The sequence below is a fragment of the Onychomys torridus genome, unplaced genomic scaffold, assembly GCF_903995425.1.
Source record: "Onychomys torridus unplaced genomic scaffold, mOncTor1.1, whole genome shotgun sequence".
NCBI classification, from domain to species: domain Eukaryota; kingdom Metazoa; phylum Chordata; class Mammalia; order Rodentia; family Cricetidae; genus Onychomys; species Onychomys torridus.
In genome coordinates, this window is record NW_023412378.1 from 8617 (window position 1) to 34213 (window position 25597).

At 39.9% G+C, this 25597-nt stretch overlaps 1 protein-coding gene across 1 annotated transcript; it reads left to right on the plus strand.

Moving 5' to 3' along the window:
- The first annotated feature begins 312 nt into the window (after positions 1–312).
- Positions 313–24636, plus strand: LOC118575632 (serine/threonine-protein kinase MARK2-like). The gene is given in 5 exon segments (XM_036176098.1): positions 313–343; positions 4871–5015; positions 11518–11602; positions 23068–24412; positions 24415–24636. Coding segments are annotated over 2 exon segments (1509 nt in total). The 5' UTR covers positions 313–343; positions 4871–5015; positions 11518–11602; positions 23068–23125.
- The last annotated feature ends 961 nt before the right edge of the window (positions 24637–25597 follow it).

Here is a 25597-nt window from a genome sequence, read left to right on the forward strand (position 1 = left end):
TCCCATGCCAAAAGAGCGAAAGCAGAACTGAATTAACATCTTTTTCTACTGGTCCACAACCCATCAATTATTAGATATAAAAGAAAAACAATGGAGAAATCTTCCTGTGATTTCTAGATGTAGTGTAAGCACTGTGCTTGAAATACTTTTCTGTCTGCAGCAGCAGAATCTGGAAGAAGAGAAGTTACACAGTTGACAAGCAGAGATGCCTCTTTGCTGTCTCAGCCTGGATGCCTGTGGCCACAGTTGCAGTAGGAACAGCCCACCTGGAAGTCTTCCTGTCAGCGTCATTGGATCCTGCAAACCCACAATTTCCTGCTCTTCACCACGTTCTGGATCGCTAGTAAGTGTTTTTAGACTTACTTGATGGTGTGATTTACTGTAATCTGAAAGTGCAGTGGAAGAGGAAGGAGAAACTGAGAACTTCCGTGTGCTTGCTGTCCAATGTTATCTGAGGGACTTAACGTGTGACGTAGATTGTAGATCTCCATCTGAGAATGATGCTGAAACATCTGCACATTGTTAGTAACATCTTACACAACATCTGTGCTCTAGAAGCATGGAAGTTCCATGCACAGAAGGAAGCATGATCCAGCATTCCCCACCCCACTCTGATAGAGGATGAGGGCACCATCAGTGTTGTGCCTTAATACACACATGGTCATCCACACACTACATACCCATATATGTTTCCACATTCATACATTTAAGAACATGTATTTGTCTACACAATTGCATACCCACACACATATACACATTGATATATAATTTAAAATTAAATTGAATGTACAATAAATTGTCATTATAAGAAATCTAAAAAAACCTAACAAAATTTGTGGTATTGGTATGATTATATATATATCGTATGCATGTTGTATGAAGAGCTATGATTTTATAAGTATCTATATGCAATACATAGTGTGGACAGCCACATCTAACTGCATATACATGCATATATAAATATAAAGATAAACTGAAATCCCAAATCCCAGACACCAGCAAATGAGGCAGCAGAGCTTTCTGAGTGGAAACCTTGATGTCTTAGCTCCTTCCTGCCTTCAACACTGAGTGCCTGTTTTGTTTCTCTGAAAGGTTTGATTTGTAGTTCACAACAGAAACACTTCATTTGCCTTATTTGAAATATGTAAAATGTAACATTCAAAGAGCAGAAATATGAGAAATAAACTTTTCTTTTAGTATCTAGAAATAAATACCAAAGTTCCCTCAATGCTTTTGTCTGTACATGTATATCATTTCAGTAGATTAACATTAATACTGTTTTTTAATTTTTCTGTATGTTAATTGTTTTGTCTCCTGAATAATGCACTCTTCGATATATATAATTCATGGGGTATCATTCTCCATGATGTTAGTGGCCACTACCATCTATATTACAAACATCTTCCAGTTACCTAGAAGTCCATTTGTTAATTACTTCATGTACTAGTTAATGTTTCTGTGTAGACTTAGGAACCATTCTTTACACTAGGCTTTGGAGACACAGAGGTAACTATGGTTAGTAGCATGTGAAGGAGACAGCTTGGGCGGGCTTACTGCATGTGTTGGGAAAATTCTAGTTAAATGGGTGAAAGGTCACAACTGAAGTAATAAGAGGCAAAAATGCAGAACACAAGAGAAAGGTTTTTCAGATCCTGCATGCTGCTACTCAGTGTAGAACAACAAATCAGCTCTTACCCACTGCATGACACATGGCTGTCCTGGATTTCCACTTAGCAAGGTGAATTGTTTGACCTTGGACTTGCTCTGCTGTGGTATCAACACAGATGATACAGGTCTAAAAGCATTTGTAACAAATACTGCTAAAAGTACAACCCTTACAAGGTATTCTGCAACTGAGCTGGTTTATACCAGAGATCCATGCCCAAAGGGTGGTCCAAAAGTAAAAATTTTTTATGAGTCCATTGTTCTCTGTAATTATGTTGGATACCTACTGTCTTAGTTAGGGTTTCTATTGCTGTGTGGGGACACCATGACCACAGCAACAATTACTATGGAAAACATTGGATAAGGTGGCTTACAGTTTCAAAGGTTTAGTCCATTATGATCATGGCAGGACATGCAGGCATGCAGGCAGACATGGTGCTGGAGAAGGAGAAGAAAGTGGAGAAGGAGCTACCTCTTGATCCCACAGGCAACAAAAATGCTCTCAGACACTAGGTGTGGCGTCAGCATAAGCAATCTCAACAAACCCCACCCCACCCTCACACACAGTGACATATATTTTCCAACAAGGCGACACTCTCTCCAAGAAAGCCACACGTCCTAATAGTGCCACTGCCTGTGAGCTTTTGGGGGCTTCTTATATTCAAAACCTCCAAGATATCCTTAGAAAGCATAATAAAACCGTTTTATGGAGGTGCTAACAGAAGATGTTTTGTAGAGGAGAGCACTTTTTTTTTTTAAATGGAATGTCTTATCATTTGGTTCTACATATCTTAAGTTCCTTGATAGAGATTCCACAACAAAACAAATTTACAAGAGAAAATCATGAACACTTACCTAGTACAAACTTTCACAGTGCAAGTCTTCCTAAGGAAGAAAAGCTCCCTACAATTGTTTAGACCTGAGATTTTTTTCAAGATTGTTTATAATTAATTGTCATTATATAGAATATCCTTTGCTTAAGAAGTAATCCTGAAATGTGCATATTTTCATATACTACTAAGTGAATATGCTAATTTACAATTTAATAGTCAGGTCTTTTAAATGTACACTAATAGCAACATTTTAGAATTCACTTAATCATTGTCAAATTATTTAATCATAAAAGCATATAGTCTTGATGCCCAGCCACTGAGTGAGCAGGAGAGATGGAAGAAGATGATCACAGCATTATCATCTGCCCTCCATCTCCACCTCACTGTCATGTGCCGTGGGGAGTATCTAACACTGAATCCTGGACCCCTGAGCATCCTAGCTGGTACCAGGTTCATTTAGAGACATCCCTCTTGGACCTAACTTAATGAGCTTCAAGCTATCAGGGGAAGGATGGGAAGAGGTATCTTTCACTGAAACTGTTGATATGTATGAGGGTATAAGATGAGCTGTTACCCCTGTAGGTGCCTGCATGTTCTTAGAAAATGGCACATTGCATGGTCTATGCCACCCCTAGGCACCCTTCCAAGCTTGAAAGCCAAGAACCAAGTCGATGACATCAATGTCTCACTAGTGACAAAGTCTCAGCAGGATGAGCAAGCAAACAGGAATAGTCCATCTCCAAGAGTCCCCATGCCTCTACCAAATGGCAGTCACCACAAGCTTCACAGACTCCTGCCAAAAATTATCCCACGTGACACCTAGGAGCCTCAGAACATTCCTCAGTTTAGAGGTGGTGTACCATCCCAGGCAGAGGTCAGAGTGACCCATAGAGCACATAGAGATGATGAAAAGGCATCAAGCCTGCTGTGGTGATGATCTCAAGTGGATTGACTGACCGTGCAGGCAGCTAGTGACCAGTACAAGGCTACCAAAGAAAGGGAGTCTTCCAAACACTCATCTGGTCACAAATCAGGCTTCTGTCCCCAAATTCTAGAATGTGTAGGGACAGAAGAGCATGTGGCCCCAGAACAGATGGACCCTTCCTCTAGATTTCATTATGGTCCTGATCCTTAGGGTGGGCTACAGCCCTCATGTTCACCAGAGTTCCTTCCTTACCACAGAATGATGCCTTTATGTAACCCCCATATTTACTGAAACCCCTACCATTCACACCTTAAGGGTCTTCCCTGATACTCACGTGGCATGGCATTGAGCCCTGGGTATGCACCATGGCTCAGGGCAAGCACTGTGACTTTTAGAGCATTTAGTAGAACTGAGAGTTTATTCCTGAGTTGATGGAAAGTGGAATTTTATGAAATTGTGTCAAAATTAAAGCAATAGCAGTCAAGTAGATGAATGGCAAATAGTGAGGGCTTTTGGATCACATCCTCTCTGTGTACCTTCATCAGTCTTCAGATATGAGGCTGCACATTCACTCCATGGAGGGACATGTGGTGCTTCTGACCTGCTTCAGAAAATTGTCAGGAAGTCATTCCTAGATTTTATGAGCAGTTTCAGGGGAAGATCTGAGTCCTTCCTCACATTCATTCATCCACTTAAGTAAGTTCCTGTGTCAAGCCCAGTGTTTTGAGATGGCATATTCTGAGTGCCATCAAGGTAGAAATAAAGCCAAAGGTCTAGGTATAATTAATATCTGTGTTCATATCGTGTTGTGTGCATGTCATTTTGCATCAACATTTCAGTAATTTTGTTTTAAAAGTATTTAGAGATTGAAATATATAAGGTAATTCATCCAGCTGGAATATTTTTTACTAAGTCTTTGAGACTTTGGTATTCTAAAATGCACAGTAACCATGAAGGATATTTAACTTATGAAGTGCCTTGGAAATTTTAACCCTTGTAAGAATGTTATATTTGGTTTAGTAAGTGATTGCTGTAACTGGTTAAATGCTGAAACCTGAACTGTCCACAGGGGCCTGCAGAGCACTACTAATGGCCTTAGACCTGAGAAGAGCACGAAGAACATAGGACAGACTGTCAAAGACACAATGCTAAGAAGAACATGGATTTCATTGACTCATTCTGGAAACTTCCTTGGTGCTTTTTCATAGTCACTGGTGGTTTCCAGGGAACTCACTTACCTGCATGGCAGAGTAACTTCATGTTTGCCTTTTCCCATGAATTACCCTGGACCAGCAGTTTCTGCATCTAGACAGACAGCAAACGTCTGCCCACCAAGAATTCTTACTCTTAGGGTGAGCTCTAATTAAGAGTTTCATTCATTTGAAACGAAATTCTGCACAAAATTTTCACAATGCCCTTTAATATTAAAATATTCTCTAACTTTCAGAACCACAAGAAAACCCTCTAAGGCAGAAATCCACCAGTTGATCCTGAAAAGTCCCAGGGAAGGACAATGAGATGGGTATTTGAAAGAGCTGCCTCCTCCTAACTTGTTCATCGACCTCCATATGAACAGAAGACAGAATGGCATGGTGGGTATTGTATGTTCATTCTCTCTCTATCGTATGTATGTATGTGTTTCTCCATCTCTAAATATCTAAATAGGTATATGTTATTATTTTAATACCAACTAGAAGATTTACATACACCCATGATATGAAAGAGTTAATTTTTAAAATAATGGAAAAGATTGCATAGAGCTCACAACTGTTTGTAACTCCAGTTCAAGAGGATTGGAACCCTCCCACAGGATACATGAAGGCAAAATTCCAATGCACATGAAATAATAAGTAAACAATTAAATATTTGTAGGAGCTAGTGTGGTCAGGACCCCTACAAGCAAGCATCCCACAGAACTAACTAACCTAGGCTCATATTGACTGAGATACTGAACCACCAACCAGGGAGCAAGCATTGGACTGACCTGGGCCCTTCTGCACATATTTTACAGTTGTATAACTTGGTCTTCTTGTGAGACTCCTAACAGTGGGAGCAGTGCTTGTCTCTAATGCCTGCTTTTGGGACCCATTCCTCCTACTGAATTGCTGCGTCCTGCCTTAATAGAAGAGGTCATGCCTAGACTCACCACAACTTGATATAGCATGGCAGGGGGATATCCACAGGAGGACTGCCCATTTCTACAGAGAAAAAAGAGAAGGTGGAATGGAAGGGGAGCAGGAAGAGTAGAGGTGGGGGAGGGGTTGAGAGGAGAGGATACAGGGGAAATTGTGGTTAGGATGTAAAAACAAAAATAAACAAATAGATAAAAACATTCATCCCAAAAGAGGGAGAATATTGGTGGTTACCATATTTAAATTTGAGATACTAAAAGCATCTCCCTCAAGGGACATTGCCACTTATTCTAATTTTATAAAGTGTTTGCAGGTGTACATAATAGTTAAATCATATTAGGCATAATTCTGAACTGGTCTAATACAAAATATGTTTGCATTGTACTTGAAATAATTATATCATGTTCAGCATTATTATGACTTGGCTATTGTTTTTCATTTGGAAATTAATCATGACATAATAACACATAATTGTGTGTCAAGTTGACAAGGGTGCAATGGTGATAGCTATTATTCATCATAGTGAATTTTTCCAAGTATGAAATGTCCTTTTTCCATTTCTTTTGATTATCTTTGGTTTGAAGTCTGTTTTGTTACATATTAGGATAGTTAATAACCAGCTTGCTTTTTGGGTCCATTTGATTGGAAAATCTTTTTCTAAATCTTTACTTGGAGGAAATCTCTAATTTGATGATGAAGTGGGTTTCTTGTATAAAACACTAGGATGGATCCTGCTTTTGTATCCATTCTCTTACCCTGGGGTTTTTTTTGCGGGGGGCGGGCAATTGAGTTCATTGATATTGAAAGACACTTGAGACCAGTGGTTGTTAATTCTTGTCATTAGATTTTAAGTGCTGGTGATGATATTGTGTGTGCATATGTGTGGTATGTTTTCCTTTTTTGGTTTCTGCTGCCGTTAGATTATCTATTGCTCATGTTTTCATCAGTGTAGTTAACTTTCTTGGATTGGAGATTTCCTTCTAGTACCTTCTGTAGGGCTGGATTTGTGGATAGATATTGTTTAAATTTGACTTTGTTGATTGCTTTCTCTGTTTATGCAGATTGAAGGTTTTGCTGGGCATATTAGTGTGGCCTGTCATCTATGGTCTCTTAGAATCTACAAGACATCTCTTCATGCCCTTCTGGATCTTAGAGTCTCCATTGAGAAGTTGGGCGTAATTCTTATAGGTCTGCCTTTATAAGTTTCTTGGTCGTTGTCCTTTGCATCTTTTAGTAATCTTTCTTTGTTCTGTACATTTAGTGTTTTGATTACTATGTGACCTGTGGACTTTTTTTTCTTATCCAACCTATTTGGTATTCTGTAAGCTTCTTGTACATTTATAGGCAGGTCCTTCTTTAAGTTACAGGAGCTTTCTTCAATGATTCTGTTCAATTATATTCTGAGTATATAATGCGAAGATTCTTCTCTTTCTTCTTTTCTGATTATTTTTTAGTTATGGTCTTTTCATGGTGTCCCATATGTCCTGGATGTTTTGTGATAGATGTTTCGAAGTACAATTTTCTTTCAGCAATGAAACTATTCTCCTGTTGCATCTTCAAAACCTTGCATCTCTTGTATTTTGTTGGTGCTGCTTGTGTCTAGAGTTCATGTTTGTTCATCAAGACTGTCATTTCCTGAATTCCTCATTTTGTGTTTTCTTTGTGCCTTCAATTTCAGTTTTCATGCCATGGATAGTTTTCTTCAACTGCTTGTTTTTTTTTTCTTGTATTTCTTGACATTCCTTAAAGGATTTGTTGGTTTCCTCTAATTCTTTGGTTAATTTCCCTCAATTTCTTTAAAGGAGATTTTCATTTCCTCTTTAAGGACATCTATCATCTTCAATAAAGTTGTGTTAAGGTTGTTTGCTTTTGCTCATGCTATGTTGTAATGTTCAAGTCTTGCTGTCACAGGATAGATGGACTTTTATGGGACCATATTGTTCTGGCTGTAGTTGATTCTATTTTCACATTGGCATTTAGGTATCTGGGATTCAGATGATTAGATTGAATCCCTGAATTCTAGTTTATCTTTGTTTAATTGTTGTTTTGTTTCATGGTTTTTATTTTCCCTTTGGTTTTCTAGTCTTTGTGGCCTGGATTTCTGGCAGCTGGAAAGACCTCTGGTCTAGTTGGGAATCCCTGTCCAAGTTGGGAATTGGCCTTCTGCTGCTTAACTTGGCCTTTGTTGTAGCCAGTGGTCTCTGTTCTTCTCATGGGTTTTGACCTGCACCTGAGCAGCTGGAGACTGATGAGGCTGGTATGGCTTAATGTTCAAGTTCTTTAAAGGATGACTTGACAGTTTTACTTCATCTGAATAAGTAGATAACTATTTAACTTGCATTGTACTAGAAAAACAGTAGTAATGAACTATCTGTACAGGGCTTATCATGAGTTATTCATGGCAGACAGTAGGAAGGGGATGTCTAAAGAGGTAGTGTCCTTCTTGGCAGTATAATAAAGCAGAATGAGCTAGGCTACACACAATGCCAGTGCATTTTGTGGCTTGAGTACAGAAGGAGTATATAATTGAAGAACCTGAAATGTTGATTCATTTCCTCAAATAGGTCAGCAGGAGTGTATCCCTTGTCCACTGAAAGAGTATTCAAATCCTGAAAGAAACAACTGCCTTCCCAAGTCAGTGACATTCATGTCCTTTGAGGATTCTCTGGGCATGGCTCTGTTCTGCACAGCTCTGTGCTTCTCTGTCAGCACAGCTGTAGTTTTGGGGATCTTTCTCAAACACCAAGACTTACCCATTGCTAAGGGCAATAACCAAACACTCAGCTTCATCCTGCTCATCTCTGTCCTCCTCTGCTTTTTATGCCACTTTCTCTATATTGGCTACCCAAGCACAGCCTCCTGCAAATTGCATCAAATTACATTTACACTTGTGTTCACTCTGGCTCTTTCCACTGTTTTGGCCAAAACTATAACTGTAATTCTGGCCTTTAGAGCCCTGAAACCAGGGAAAACAATGAGAAGACTGCTTGTCTCAGGCATCCATATCTCTGTCATCCCCATCTGTGTCCTGATCCAGCTTATTCTTCTTGGAGTCTGGCTGGGAACCTCGCCTCCCTTTACAGAAGCAGATTTACACTCTGAACATAGTCACATCATCATTATGTGCAACAAGGGCTCACTTACTGCTTTCTACTGTATCCTGGGATACTTGGGGATCTGGCCCTAGGAAGCTTCACTCTGGCTTTCCTGGCCAGGAACTTGCCTGACATATTCAATGAAGCCAAGTTCCTGACATTCAGCATGCTGGTGTTCTGCAGTGTCTGGACTTCCTTCCTCCTGTCCAACACAGCACCAAGGACAAGGCCATGGTGGCTGTGGAGGTCTTCTCCATCTTGGCCTCCTGTGCAGGGCTGCCAGGATGCATCTTTTTCCTAAAATGCCACATTATTCCTTTAAGACCTGATAAGAACCTTTTAAAATGTCTTAAGAACACAACACAATGTAGAAAAAAAACTGATCATAATAATGAATTAGCTAATTCTTTCTCACAAAATCCATTAGTGTAGTAAAGTAAAAAATTGAAGTTATTTAACTATTTTTCAGTAAGTTTTTCTGAAATGTATATTTAAACAAAATAAAAGAACCCCTCACTGTGTCTCACGTACAATCTATTTCAGAAGCCACTGCTGAAAATTCATTTTATTTAATTACTCATGTTACTTATAAATTTGTGGCTAACAGACATATTAAAAATAAATTACATGATAGTAACTGAAAATAATAATACATGAATTAAATATTTTTTCTTGTAGTCCTCTACTTTTTTGAGCCTAAGAAGGCTTTGTGCGGTAATAGAGATTCCTCTGTGGGACAGGCAAAGAACTGCCTCTCTGGGAAAGGGGGCTTGCAAACAGGTCTAGCCACTCCATAAATCAGTGTGGAGAATTCTCAGAATGCTAAAAATCAACCTGCCACATGAGACAATTGTACCATGCCTGGACTTGTGCACAAAGGAATCAACATCCCACTCCAGAGATTATTGCTAAGACTTTCTAATTGCTGTCATAGTCACAATAGGCTGAAAATGGAAACACTTGGCTCTCCTTCAACTGATAAATTATAGTAAAATGTTGTACACACTAATGGATGGAAATAGAAAAAAATTATATTGAGTTAGGTAACCCAGACCAAGGAAGACAAATGTCACATGTTCTCTCTATTCTTAGGCATCTGGCTCCAATCTTCAGATGTGAGTATTCACGCCAGATGTTAGTATAAACCAGGAAAGAGGGTGGGGACAGTTGAGAATGAAGCACCAGGATACAAGGGATCTGAGTGGGGAATCGGGAAAAGTGCTCCTCTAAATAAGAATAGGGTAGAATTATTCCAAAGAACAAAGTAGGTGTAAATACTTCAAGTATATCTGGGAAAATCATAAGCAATTAATCTATGAACTAGCTACTTAACCATACTTATAATATATGTAAGTTCAAGTATAAATATACAAATGCAGTTTAAATGGAAAAATTAAAACCATCACTTTAATAAAAGAGGGTAATGTTTAACAAAATATCATTAAACACACATATAAGTAGAGTTCACCTCTCACCAAGAAATTTTTCTTTGCAGTGGTTATTGACACAAATCCATAACCAATTAAATGGATGAATTCTGGAGCCTAGTCATGTGTAACACATCTACAAAACAAATCCCACATCTAAGGCTCTGAGAACACATAGAACAGGGGGCTAAAAGAGTCTAAAAGAAATAGGATCAGAGTTTTCTCTAAGACTGTGTCTTCTAATAATGTCAGAAGCTACATTCATAAGTCTTATTAATGTGAATACGTAAACATGTACTGAACAAGCAAAATGCTTATAAACATGCCAAAGTGGTCCAAGGAGACAGCTTAAGATATCAACCTTACACAAAAATCTATATGGAATGAAAGTGGGAACAATATTCTTCCCCAGAGAGGAGCACATCTATCAGTTAACCAACACCAAATGGTAAGCCCTGGTCAAGTAACATGATAAAATCTGAGTAGCTTATATAGGGAGTGTATATACATTCACATATGCCTATACTAACATTTAATGAAGAAAGAAGCCATAGTTTTGAAAGAGCCAGGAAAGCTGTTTGTAGAAGTTTGGACAGATGAAAGGTAAGGCAGAAAATGATGCAATTATATTTCAACTTCAATAAAAAGAAAGAAAGAAAAAACTCAGTTGTTTAAAAAATGAAATTTGCAGAAAATTGGATAGAACTGTTCAAATACATTTTGAATAAGGTAACCTAGACCCATAAATACAAACCTTGTGCATTCTCTCTCTTCTGAGGTGTCTAGCTCCAAATCTGAGCATATATCTGCTTCCATATGAGAGCTTTGCCTTGTCTTGGTGTATCTTGTTTTGTCATGTTGAATATGTGACTCTCACAGGCCTGATCTTTTCTGAAGAGTAAATGGAAAGGTGTAGATCTGAGGGAGAGGATAGGTTGAGTTGAGCTGGGAGGAGTGGAAAGAGGGGAAAATGTGGTCTGGATATATTGTAAAAGAGAGAACTTTATTTTCAATTAAAAAAAAGAAAAAATAAACAGCAAACATACAAAAAAGTATAGCAAAGAAAGTACAGTAAATTGTTGCTGTTGCTATTAATTTTAAAGAAACCAAGAGTCTATATTTTTATATTCAGAGCTATGTAAGTTCATAAAGGAGCAAAGTCACGAAGAAACTTACACAACTATGAACCAAACAAAATATCAGCATGAAAATTAAAGATGCAATAATAGCATGTAGATCATGCTGATAGCCAACAATCATCTAATTAGACTTCAGACATGATCAACAAGAGAAGAGGTAAACCATAAATGGTAATGTAAACCTAGGTAACTACCCAGGGCTGGTGAACTTTTAGATGTTGGAGAAGAACCAATAAGCATCACTTCACTAATTCGGCATAATCCCTAAATACACTCTAAATCTTTGTTCTTTTCCCCACAGAAAACCCTTATGGAGGAAACAGACAGAGACTGATATAGAAAAGCACATCCAATAAAAATGAAGAGTCGTGGATTCCTGTCTCAAGGTAATATCTACAATACAACTCCTGAACCTAAAACTCAGGAATCATTGAAGAAGAGGAAATGGCAACAATTTATGAACCTGAAAAACAGGTAGTTTGTTCTGAGGTTGTGACTCCCAGCAATATCAGAAGATTACTCGTATAATCCCAATAATAAAACTGCCTAAGCATGAGCTTAATGAGGCTGACATCAATAGACATGTTAACTGAGATGAGAAAAGTTCCACATGGCCTCAAATCCACTAAGACATTTATAGACAACTAAGACATATTGAGAGAAGCAGAAATAGTCTTCTGTTGTTCCTTTACAGTGTGTGAATACTTGTCACTGTGGTTGATTTAATAAAAATTAAATGGCCAATAGTTAGGCAGAATGTATATCAGGGTTTCTGGACAGAGAGTTCTGGGAATAAGAAAGGCAGGTTTGCCAAGCAGATGGAGAGGAAACAGTATGGGCATTACAGATTGAGTAAAGATAAACAAGCCATGTATAAGAGTGTAGATTAAAAGGTATAAGTTACTTTAAGTTGTAAGAGCTAGTGGGACAAGTCTAAGATATAGGGTGAACTTTTATAATTAATAGAGTATCTATGTCACTTTTTGTGAGTTGGTAGTTTAAAGAAAAGCCTGTCTCCATATGGAACCCCACTTCAGGCCATGCACATCCACATGAGGACTGAAAAAGTTTAAAGAAAAAGTTCAGAACACAGATTCAAATGTGGCTTCCTGATCACCACAGTCTGTCAGGCAGGATCAGTGGCACACAAACATGCTGCTACTGACCACTGTCTGTGGACTGGAGCCAGCAGCCAGGACCATGTGCTAAGGCTGAGGCACATCATTGGATGACATAGCAGTTTAAGAGTTATCTCATGCAATCAGAGAAAACTCAAGGTGCTCAATAAAGACATATTCAGAGATAAAAACAAACCTCTAAACATGTTACCATGAGTTTAAAAAAATCTGTGTAGGTTTAAAAATGATAGAAAATGGGTATAGACAGTCAAAGGAAAAAATAGTTTATAAATAACAAAATAAAGTCTTTAAAAGAGATTAAAATAATATAAAAAGTATAAGCCATGTTTAGAGGGAAAATACACAGAAAGTTTGGATCCTATGTAGTGTCTTGTTGACTTTAAATATTTATTTTTTGAGGAGTGAACAATAGCTACTGATGTGGAAGGTCAGCTGGGAGACTGGCTCCTATATTTTACCCCAGGGTACTCTTGAGGACTGAAGGATAAGAAATTTAAATAGAAGGATAGAGGGGAGAAACAGACAGAAACACAGGGTAGCCTCAGGAGGGCCTGGATCCTTATCCACTAGCTCCTTCTGTCTCTTCTAAAATGCTATTTATAGGAATGCCAAGGGTTGGAGCAAAAGACCTCCATTTAGCTCAGCGAAGTGTAGACACTTTCCAATAACCCAGTAACTACACACATGGTCAAGCAATCCTGTAATGCAGCCCTGCTGGGTGAAGCAAACTGAGATTTCACTAGCTTTTATGTGCCTCCACAATCCCCCCTTCTTAATATAAAAAAGTGCTCCCCAGGTCCCTTAGATGGTCTGTGCCAGTCTTAGGTCATACTTCTTGACTAACTTTACATTCACACATTCAGGAAGTTATCAAAATGGAAGTTGCCCATCTTTGGCTTCTAGTCTCTTGCAAAAGCATGTACAGAGCTTAACTCAGCTCTGACCCAGGTCCTACTAAGAGCTTGCAAACAGCCAAAGTGATCTCCATAGCTGCCACATATCCCAGTAAAGGAGTAGAGGATAATAAAGATGGAATGCTCTTACTGGAATGTGTCTAAGGTGATTACAGTGGTCTTAGCTGCAGCAAGCCCTTTTCCTGGATCAAAACTCTCTCCTAACAGATGTCACCCTAGGCCTCAGGGGCACATTCCATGCCCCTCCCACCCAGGCACAGAAGCTCCAGAGGCCAGGGTAACAGCCTCCTCCCCATACTCCTTGCCAGCCATCCCCGTGCAGTAGCAGTGACTCTATGCCCCTATTGCACAATTGGGAAGAAGAGGTAAAACCCCAATTTCCTGACTGGACAGCCCAGTACTCTATCCTCTAGGCCCTGGAGGCACATTTTGTGCCCCTAGCCCCACAGCTACAGCAGCCCCAGAGACTGGGCAGCAACCTCCTCCCTAGCGCCCTTGGCAAATCTCTCAGCCCTGCACGGCATGGGTGACTACTAGAGCCACAGACCCACCTTCAGAGATGGAAAGAAGAGAACCCGGAGCACTACCTGTAGGACTGAAGGAAGAAATGGGTACACGGCAGTGTAAGAACACATTAGACCACATAAAGAGCACAATGGAACCACCAGACCCCTGAAACAGCAAGACCTGAATATCCCAATACAGATGATCCAGAAGAAAATGACCCTAAAAATTTTTATGAAGATGATAGAGGCCCTTAAAGAGTAAATGAAAAAAAATACCTAAAATAAATGGAGGAAAAGACAAACAAAAAATGGAGGAAATCAATAAATCCCTTAAAGAAAGCCAAGAAAACCGAGGGGGTGGGGAACAGGTGAAGGAAACAGTTCAAGACTTGAAATAGAGGCAATAAAGAAAACACAAACTGATAGAATGATGGAAATGGAAAATCTATATAAACAGGAGCTACAGAGGCAAGCATAACCAACAGAATACAAGAGATGAAAGAGAGACTCTTAGGCATTTAGGATATGACAAAGGAATAGATTCACTTGTCAAAGAAAATGTTAAATCCAACAAGTTATTAATAGACAACATCCAGGAAAACTGAGACACTATGAAAAGACCAAAAAGGAGAAGAATTCCTGCTCAAAGACATGGAAACTATTTTCAACAAAATCATAATAGAAAACTTTCCCAACCGAAAGAAAGACATGCCTATGAAGGTACAAGAAGCTTGCAGCTCACCAAATAGACTAGACCAAAAAAAATTCCCTTTACACATAATAATCAAAACATTAAACATATAGAATAAAGAAAGAATATTAAGAGCAGCAAAGGAAAAAAAAGTCAAGTAACAGGTAAATTCTCAATGGAATCTCTGAAGACAAGAAGGTCCTGAACAGACGTACTGTAGACACTAAGGGACCATGGATGCCAGCCCAGAATACTATAGCCAGCAAAGCTTTTGATCACCATAGATGGAAAAAACAAGACATTCCATGACAAAACCAGATTTCAAAATTATATATCCACAAATCCAGCCCTACTGAAAGTACTAGAAGGAAAAGTCTAACCCAAGCAAGTTAGCTGCAACCACCAAAATGTAGGTAATCAATAACCTCACACCAGCAGAACTCCAAAAATGGAAACAAATACACTACTAACTCCAACAACAAAACAAAAAATAACAAGAATTAGCAATCACTGATCATTAATTTCTCTTAATATGAATGGACTCATTTCACCTACAAAAAGTCACAGACTAAAATAATGGGTGAAGAAACAGGATCCATTTTTCTGCTGTGTACAAGAAACACACCTAAATCTCAAAAACAGACATTATCTCAGCATGAAGGTTTCAGAAAAAAATTTCCAATCAAGTGGACCTGAGAATTAAGCTGGTGTAGTTATCCTAATTTCTAACAAAATAGACTTCAAACTAAAATTAATCAAAAGAGATGGAGAAGGACATTTCATATTTATCACAGGAAAAAATCCATCAAGATGATGTCTCAATTCTGAACATTGATGCCCCAAACACAAGGGCACCTACATGTGTAAAAGAAATATTACTAAATCTTAAATCACGCATCAAAGCCCACATACTAATAGTTGTAGACTTCAACAACTCACTCACAACATAATACAGGTCTGCCAGACAGAAACTTAACAGAGAAATAAGGAAATGAACCGATATTATTATTGTCGAGAAAGAGGAGGGACTGTAAGAGCATGAATTGTTGAGACCAAGATTGCAAAAAGCACAGGGACAAATAGCCAAATGAATGGAAGCACATGAATTATGAACCAACGGCTGTGGAGCCCCCAGCTGGATGAGGCCCTCTGGATAAGTGAGATAATTGAATAGCTTGAACTGTTTGGGAGGCATCCAGGCTGTGGGACCAGGACCTGTCCTTAGTGCATGAGCTGGCTGTTTGGAATGTTGGGCTTACACAGGGACACTTTGCCCAGCATGGAAAAAGGGGACAGGACCTGCCTGTACTGAATCAACTAGGTTTAAATGAATCCTCAAGGGAGTCCTGGCCCTGGAGGAGATGGGAAAGGAGGGAAGGGGCTGGGGGGAAGGTGGGGCTGGGGGCAGGAGAGGGGAGGACAGGTGAACCCATGGCTGATGTGTAAAATTAAAACACAAATATAATAATAATAAAAAAGAAAAAATAATCATAGTAGATGGGGGTAGGCGAGTGTTCTACTCAGTTAAAATTCATTGACAAAGTAATTATTTAACATATTTATTAATTAAGTGGCTAAATGAAAGAATATGTTACCTGATGATTTATTAAAAAGTACCAGTGTCACATGAATTCTTGGAATTCATGAGGATCATGTTAATAAAATATACCTCACAGAAATTTAAAAAAAAATAGACCTCAAACACACAAACAAACAACCACATAGACGGAGCACTAATCACATTAACTCCTACAGTTAAAGGAATTACACAACTATGGCTCCAGGTTTGCACAAGGAGCTCCCAATAAACAGGTTTCCATGGCATTCTTCTGTCTTTAACAAGGACCAAGACTGCCACAGCGCTTCTGGTGCCTGGATGGTCATGACGTCAGGGGAGGCTGTGAGCATGGAAGAAGAGAGATAACACTGTCCATCTGGTGCACCTGCATGCTAGGTGGCTTGAAAGACTAGAGAAGTTAGATAGACTCTTCCATACAGAAACACAAAACTATGCAGATAAACTCATACACAGAAAAATCAATATATACAAATAACTCCTAAAGCTGGAAGAGTGGACACAGAATCTTTGCCCACATAGACACCCTGAAGGAACAGGAAGATTGAAATAAGGGCCCATAACTCACCCTCACTGGCCACCACAGGACTTCCATGTAGTCAGGAGAGGTCAGAGCCTGGAAACTTTGCTCCATTTCACCCACTGCTCCAGCTGAGCATTGTGACCACATTCAGGACTGAAGCCTTCCTTATCCCTTCATACTTGCTTGCAGTATCCTGAACTGCAATGCTCCTGGCACACAAGCCAAGACCCTAAAACAACTCCACCTGAAGCAAACAGACCATGCCCAAAATTGTCAAGGAAGCTTGGCCCACCTGGGATCCTACTAGAATTCATGCTAGGGGTAGGGCATCACCCTCAATTAAACCTCACACCTGCAGGATCCATTTCTCCAGATCCCAATATCTCAGCCACCACTAGGTGTGTGGCCCCGTTCCTTAGCACAAAGGTCACAGAGAGCTTTGGAATCAACTGAATGACTCCAAAATCGTTTCTGCTGTTGATTCATATTGAGTAATTCATGGAGAAGTGAGAATCAAGATTTACTATGGTGTCTAGAATTCCGGCCGGGGCTTCCTCTTCATGTCAGACTTTAAACTGTGATGAAATTAACTCTTTGCTCCCCTCCTTGATTTGGTCAGTGTTTTCTCACAGCAGAGTAGTAAATTAATCTATGTATCTGGACATAGTTGTGTTCTTTGTTGGTTGTTGTTTGAAGCAGGGACTGGATATGGACTCCTGCCTGGGTAAGAATTGCCAATCCTACTGTGCAAGCATCTCCAGTTCCAAGGGCCAAGGCAACTGCCATTATAATGCATGTGTCTTGAAAAATATGATTTTCTCATAATATAAGAACTGTGGGAGGAAACTATTACTCCCTATTTGATGTCCTACAGAGCTATTGTTATAAAAACAGCATGGTACTGGGAGAAAAGACATTGTGATGAATGGCATGCATGGCATGAATGGCATGAATGGCATGGAATTGAAAATTCAGACATAAATCCACACACTTATGAACTCCTAAAAGCGGTGTACAAATGACACTCTCTCAAAAAACAGTGCTGGTCAAACTTATTTCCTTCATGTAGAAGACTCCAAATTGATTCACACTTATCACACTGTACAAAAGTCAATATCAAATGGATCAAAGAGATCAATATAAAAACAGATACAAATAACGTGATAGATGAGAAAATATAACCTTGAGCACATTGGCACAGAAAAAGAGAACACCATTAGAACATAATTTTTAAATAAATAAATTGATTGTACTTCATACAAGTGTAAAGCTTCTGCAAAGGACACAATCATTAAGACAAAGTGGCAGTCTATAGAATGGAACAAGTTTTCTATCAACTACAGACCTGTTAAGGGGATAATATCCAAAACATATAATGAAAACTAAAAACTAGATATCAGATAAACAACTCATCCACTTGAAAAACTAATTAGAGGTCTAAACAGAAGCTTCCATAAGATACTCAAAGTGGCCGAGAAATACTTAAAACAAATGGCCAACATCCTTTGCCATCAAGAACATGCCAATCCAAACAATACAGAGATTTCATCTGACATCATCACAATGGCTTAGGTCAATAAAACAAGTGACAGCTCCTGCTGGCAAGGATGTGGAGTAAGGGGAACACTCACCCATTGTTGGTAGGAGTGCAAATTTGTCCAGCCACTGTGGACACCAGTGTAGTAGGTTCTCAGGAGATGGGAATCAAATTACCTCAAGATCCAGCTATACCACACTTGGGAATAAACCCAAAACCTGTCACACCCCACTAAAGAGATGCTTGCTAAACCGTCTTCATCCAGGTGAACTGTCTCTACTTCATCCTCTGTGGAAGTCTTTCTTTCTTTGCCTGACAGAGACACAAATAGGTTACAGATCATCTAACATCACAGGTCCTTGACAAAGTGGAGAAGAGAATCCCTGATGCCTGCTGGGTGGCTGCACTGAGAGGTCAGGAGGCACCCTGTTGGAACACCAAGGGCTCTCATGATGGTGACTGCAGAGCCAAATTAAGTAGAGATGAGACACAAAGGCAGGAGAAGTTCTACTAACTGCAGCATGTAGTGAGAGCCTGGGCAGTGATTAGAAGACAGTGTCTTCCTGGAATGTAGAAATGAGATGGATTTTATTCAGGGGCATCTACATATTTTGTGATATGAGTCAGTTCTGGAGAAGTTCATTGTAGGAGGAAAGGACATTTTTAAACATGGTCAGTTCAAGGTCATGTATCCCACGTTTTTTAGTGTTAAATGAGAGAGGACTGTGGGAGAGAAAGAAGCACTGATTGACTGTATCAGTCATGGCACCTAAAATCTAACTAGACATTGCCTGACTTGAGATACCTGCTTAAGACTGCACTAATGCTCGTTGGAGCAGACAAGGACATGAGAGAAGAATATCAAGATTACAAATGCCATATGACCAACTGGACAGCTCTGCTGATGTCCATGCCATTATTTCCTCCCATTGTGTTGACTTGTGTTTCTATAAATCTGACGTTACATAAACCCTGCCTCCTGTAAGTAGATCTTTGCCAACTGTTAGACCACACATGAGGAAAATTAGTAGTAGAGTGAATGGACACAAGAATGTGAGAGAAAAAATTAAAAATCACTATGGATTTTGCCATGCCATGATTGGACCATTGCATGTGACATCACATGGAGTCCAAGTGATGTAAGCTAAGTATCAGCCAATAATAGGGCGCCACCTACGGCTGGGTTTTGTCTTTGTACTTCAGAGAGCAGTTAGATCTCTGAAGAGCAGTTGGATTCAGTTGTATCTGCTAGATTTGGACTTTTCAAAACCTCTAGGAGTCTCAACTTAGTGAGTACATTTCCAAGTTTTCAGTTTGGGCTTTGGTCTTTTGGTATCTGTCTACTCATTACTTTATTGACATGATTAGTTTGGGTTTTGATTTTTGCCTGTAAGTTCTTTTTTCTCATTTCACCTCATTTTCTTTAACCAACTTCTTTTGTTCGTCATTTTTGCCTTTGTTCTTATGTCATTTACACACATGGTGGTATAGATTGTCTCTATGGCATGAGGCATGTGCCACTGCCACCTGGCTGTATTTTCTACTTTTTATGAGAGGAAGGAGGGAATGGCGAGAGCTTACAGAAGGACAGTGATGCTAGGACAGATCATCCTTTCAGACAAAAGCTCATTAGACTGGACTGGACACTCATTGGGTGTCTGAAGGAGTTTTTTTCCCACAAAAGCAAGTCTCCATGAACTTCATGTTTTCTGAGGGGAAAGGAGTTGCTTCAACAGCTAGAAACAGTCTTGGTTAACATAAGAATTATGCTAATGTGACAGAGCATGGGATCTGGAATTTCTGCTACTTGGGGAACTCATTGATTGCCTTCATGGGGTTGGTGGGAGAGAGATGGTCAAAGTGTGACGTTGTGACAGCAATGAATCTATGTGGCTTCTGGGAAAGTAACAGGATTGGGGTGGGGAGGGACAGCAGCCCTCTCTGATAAGGGCATTTGTCCTTGGAGACAAGAACATGAACAGAAAAAAAGGATTAATAGGTAATTTAATAATTTAACAGAAAAATAATTTTAAAAAATCACTTTGATTAATTAATTTAACAATTTAACTGAAAAATAATTTTTAAAAAATCACTTTGGTTTTTGCCGAGCCTTGATTGGTCCATTGCATTTGACATCACATGGATTCCTTGTGAGGTATGCTAGATACTAGCCAATGAAAAGGCTCTGCCTGAGGCTGGCTTTTGTCTGTAGTTCAGAGAAGCAGTTGGTTGGTGAGAGAGCAGTTGGACTTAGTTGTTTCCCATACACTTGTCCTTTTCTCTGATCTGTTGTATCTGGACATAGTAAGTTTGTTCCCCACGTTCTCTGTTTGGCCTTTTGGCAATTGGCAATCTTTATTTTTTTATTAAAATTTTTGGTGTAGGTGCTAAATTTCCCTGTAGTTCCTTTTTTTCATTTCACCCTATTTTTCTTTTTTTTAAATTATATTTGTGTTTTAATTTTACATATCAGCCATTGGTTGCCCATCCTCCCCCTCCCGCCCGCCTTCCTCTTTGTCATTTTTGTCTGTGTTCTTGTGTATTTTACAAAGTTAGTGTTATATACTAACTGAATAGGATGAGAAATTTGATCATGACTTTGATATCTGGATGTATTCTATCTTGATCATATTTATCTGCTATATTTCACCTCCTGACCCATTGTATTGGACAAGTACTTTGTCAGTGGTATAAGACCCATTCAATTGGAACCATATACACAGGTTATTCTCCTGCCTACTCAAGTCCTGGAGTGGACAAACTCTGACACTTGTTTTTGTGGAACTGGCATGTTTGTAGTAACACTTTCACTGATTCCAGATTTCTTCCTGAAGTAGGCATTCCATTCCACTCATGTCTGATTTAGGACTTAACTCAGTGTGGTGTGTATGCTGTGTTCTTTGGCAATTTGTGTCTGTTGATGAATCTTGAGTATTCCTGCTTAAAGACGTCTGGATCATGAAGTCTGGTCTTATTAATGTGGTGTTGAATTTGATGTGAGCTAGCAATTATTCTCATTCAGCATTGTTCAACCTGTCAGCCAAGGATATTGCCCTGTACTATATTTGTTTTTAAATGTTTTACATGGTTTGGAAATTAGGGAAATAATTCTTTTTTGAAATGTGCTTGAAAGTGTGCCTTCCCTCAGTATTATGGACTACTGAAATACTTGCAGATGATTGCTGCTAGTTGTTGAGATTGGACAAGTTGATTTCCAGTTTGCTGGTTTTGGCTCCTGGGATTTATACTTGATGTTTCACATTTATATTTATGTCTTCATTTTTCTTTATGTTTGTTCTTCTTTCATACGGCACATCCTGACTGCATCCTCCAATTCTCCCAGTTGCCCTTCACCTCCTCTCTCCACTGGATCCACTGCTCCTCTGTTTCCCTTGAGAAAACAGCAGGCTCCAATGGGATAGCAACTGAACATGAAATGACAAGATACAATTAGATTATATTTAAATTTTTGTTTTTCTCTGGTGATAATTTCTGCTTTTATATGTATTTCCCCATAATATGAGTCAATTTTCATTTTTGTAAATTCAGTCTTTTATTTCCATATGGGATTTTTTGTCCTATATAGAAAACATTTTCAAATTTACTGGACTAAATATATATATATATATGAAACACATAATACATATTATATGTTATATATATGTATAATATAATATTTATTATAGTCATGTGCATTATAATATATGCTAAACATAATATTATAATGTATAATTCCTTTGGTTTAGAGTTATAATTTATTATACTCTATTACATAATCCTATTTTTAATAATCCCAACTGTACATTAAGTGTAATGTACATTACACTATATACACATTCCCATAAGCAATAAAACGATTCATTCCCATACATGCCTGTACTGTACTTGATAATATTCCCCTGCACTATGATAGTCCCCCACCATATCTGTGTGACTGATACTGTCACTTTTACACAAGCCTCACCCTCTCCTTCCTCATGACCAGGAGAGACAAAGTAGATCCTGTTTCTGTTTGTGGACCTGCTTTGTCTCCTGTAGAACTCTATCTAGTTTAGCTACTTTCCTTATAACACAACAGTTCTCTAGTCACTCTGCTGAGTGTGGGTTCTTCCCACAGTCTCCTTATGTGCTATGATGCTGTTCCATTTGTTACAAATGTTACTTCTGCCATTCTGACCAAGAAAGAAGGGCTCTTTAGTGTGTTGGACGATGGAGGTGATGTATCCCGGACTCTCATGAATGATCTTTACCTCTACGTTCATCAAGGACAGGAGCTCACACTTGCTCCACTCCTTGAGCTTACTTGGTGGTGGGATCAGGCTAACACTGCACAGGGATGACTTTGGATGAGTGTGTTTCCTTTCTCTTTCTTGAAGTATTTTCTACAACACTGATCTTCATTCTTCTGCAACGCTTTGCATGATACAGGGTATCCATCAGATCTGGGCTCTGCCTTATTTGGAGCAGTTTTGTTTGCAATTCCAAACTTGTTGCTCATGACTTAAGCGTTTAAGTTTATTTTCTTATATTACTACAATATTCCCACATGTCTAAGAATTCCTTTAATATTCTCTAATTTCCTGGGCTATAAAAACTGTAACATTCCATGAAAGACCCTCTGGACTGTAGTTGTATCAGTTACATCATCAAATTTTCTATAGTGTCATTTGTATCCGATCTCTCATGATCAGCTTTGATGAGGGGTTTGCATTGTGGCACATCCTTGGAAAGCAGCAGCTCATTCTTTCAGGGATCTCGGGATTTTCCTTTGCATGTCAGCTTCACTTATACCAAACTCTGATCTTTGTTAGGATTCCTTATCCACTGCTTTGAGCTAGGGTTCCTCTAGGATTTTTACATACTTGCAGAGCATCATTAGATTGTTTGGGATGCCTCAGATTTCATGACAGAGATTTCCAATCTATAGCCTTCCCTCCTTAAACTGCATTCATTTGTTTCTGTTAGCGTTGTGTGCCTCTGAAATTTCCCACAAGATAAAGTGGTTGAAATTGAGCAGAACACCATGGGCAGCCACATGGAAGAGGACATTCTCAAAAAGGATTTCAGGATGTTAATATCTCTAGGCTGTGGTTCATTCGGGGAGGTGAAGCTGGCCTGCCACCTTCCCACACATACACGAGTGGCTGTCAAGGTCCTTGAGAAAAACACCAACAGTGTGGCTGACATCAGCACTGAAGTGAATATCCTTCAGTCTTTAGAACACAGGAACATTGTTCGATTTTTTGACATGATCGACACACCGACAACTTCTTATCTGATTATGGAGTATGTGGCAGGAGAAGATCTGGAGAGCTGCCTCAGGGCACTGGGCTGTCTAAAGGAGGAGGAGGCTAGAGTGATTTTCCGGCAGGTGGTGTCAGCGGTTCACTTCCTCCACCAAAGACACATCACACACCGGGATATCAAATTAGAAAACATCCTAGTCAATGCAGCAGGAGATGCAAAGCTTTGTGACTTTGGTATGGCAATTCAAATCACGGAGGGGCAGAAGTTGGAGGAGCTCTGTGGCTCCTTGCTCTATTGGACCCCAGAGATCTTGGCCAGAAAACCCTATGGTGGACTCGCAGGTGATATATGGAGCTTGAGTATCTTCCTGTATGTCCTGGTCACAGGGTACTTTCCATACATGGAAGAAACCCTTGAAAGAATGTGCAAGGTCATCATCACCACAATATGTCCCATTCCCTACCATCTGTCAAAACCCTGTCACTTCATCATTACCCGACTACTCATGGTCACCACCGGGTACCGATTCACAATCTGTCAGCTTGTGGAACAAACATGGCTGGGCCCCATTCAAGAACATGTATTTCCTGCCACCAAAGAAATCCTGCCCAGGGTTGTGGAGACTATGTGTACCATCGGCTATACCTGTGAGGAGATTGTGTCATCCCTAACTCACAGGCAACAAAATAATAATGTCATGGCCACATGCAATATTCTAAAATACAAACTGAGTTGTGGGGACAGCACTCAGAAGCCCTGGTTAACTAGCAGCTCTGCAGGTCCTGTTCGCCTCCCTCTCCCCTTGAAGAGAGCCAGTAATCCAGCATTTACAACCAGTTCACATGCTAGGAAGGGTCACTTTAAGGAGGAGGATGTGGAAGAAAGAGGCAAAAGGTGCAGAAGCTACACTGTGCCTCACAGATACTCCTTCCTGGAGGTGATGCCCTGTTCAGATAACATAGTCCCAGAAAGAGATGCTCTTATGGCTGATGTCATCAACACTGCTACAGGGGACATTGCAGTCAATAGGAATTCTGTTGACCATCTGCTTGTCAATCTCTCCCCCCACCTGAATCAGTCCTGGATGCAACACTCACAGGATTTCTGAATCTGGGCTTCTCTGAAGAGGAATCATCCCAGGGACCAGAAGTTCCCAGTGACCAACCCCAGGTGGCACCCACCACATCTGGATCCAGGCCATTCAGGTTCTGGAAACTGGTGAGGAAGCGAATTTCCCATGCACTGAGAGCACTGTGCTGCTGCTGCTGCAGACCCACACCAAGGTGAGCCTCAAACCCTTGCAACAGGGGATTCAAGGAAAAGAGGGACAGGGGAGACCTCCAAGGAAAACAGTAGGTTTGGCCACACAGACCAATTCCTACATTGTCTATTCAATATACTACTTCTATATCCTTTCTAAATGAAAAGTTGTTCCCACTCAGAGTGTCCAGAATTTCAGATATGTGGTCCACTAGATGGCAAATCCACAGCTTCCTGTTCATGTAAAATCCTGGAAGGTTGGGGAAAAGCAGACAGCCTATCATGGGGACAACATGTTGGGAATGAAGGGAGGCGATTTTGTCAAAAGGGGGCAAAGGGTCAGAATGGAGGAATCAGGAAGAGAAACATGGCACAGAACTTTTATCTGCCAAGGACACTAATAGAGGTGCTTTCATATTTCTTTCTGCTTTGAAGTGTGGAAGTTGAAATGGCCCAATAGAATCCAGGCCTGGTGAGGAGCCATGGAAGGGACATGAGACAGATCGACACAGCACCAGCTCCCTCCAACCCATGCCAACAGGCTCCTGCATCGATCCTCCAGCTGAGCTGCCACTTTCCACCTCCTTCAGCTTACTCCAGCTCCAGCACTGTTGTTGGATGGAGAGGTGGTGTTAAGGCACATAGACCCAGTGACCCTCTACCTTCCTAGCTTTGCTTGTGCTTGTAGGACCGCTCCCACTGCATGCTAAACTGCAGCCTCTACAACCAGGAATGACTTCATACTTGTCTCGGCTGCTCATCATCTTGATCACTTTAACCCTCCAGCTTATTCTATGGCTGTCTTTTGGAAAGAACAGTAAGAAATGTGTAAGTCCTGGAGGGGGGGAAAGGAGATAAAGGGGTCTTATTGAAAAACAGGATGGACAGGGAGAGGGAAATGAGAGGTGGTATAGATTAAGAAAAAGATTTTGTCCTGAAGAATTGCCTGTCCACAAAGTAACATAAAAGAGATGTGTGTGTTTCCCTG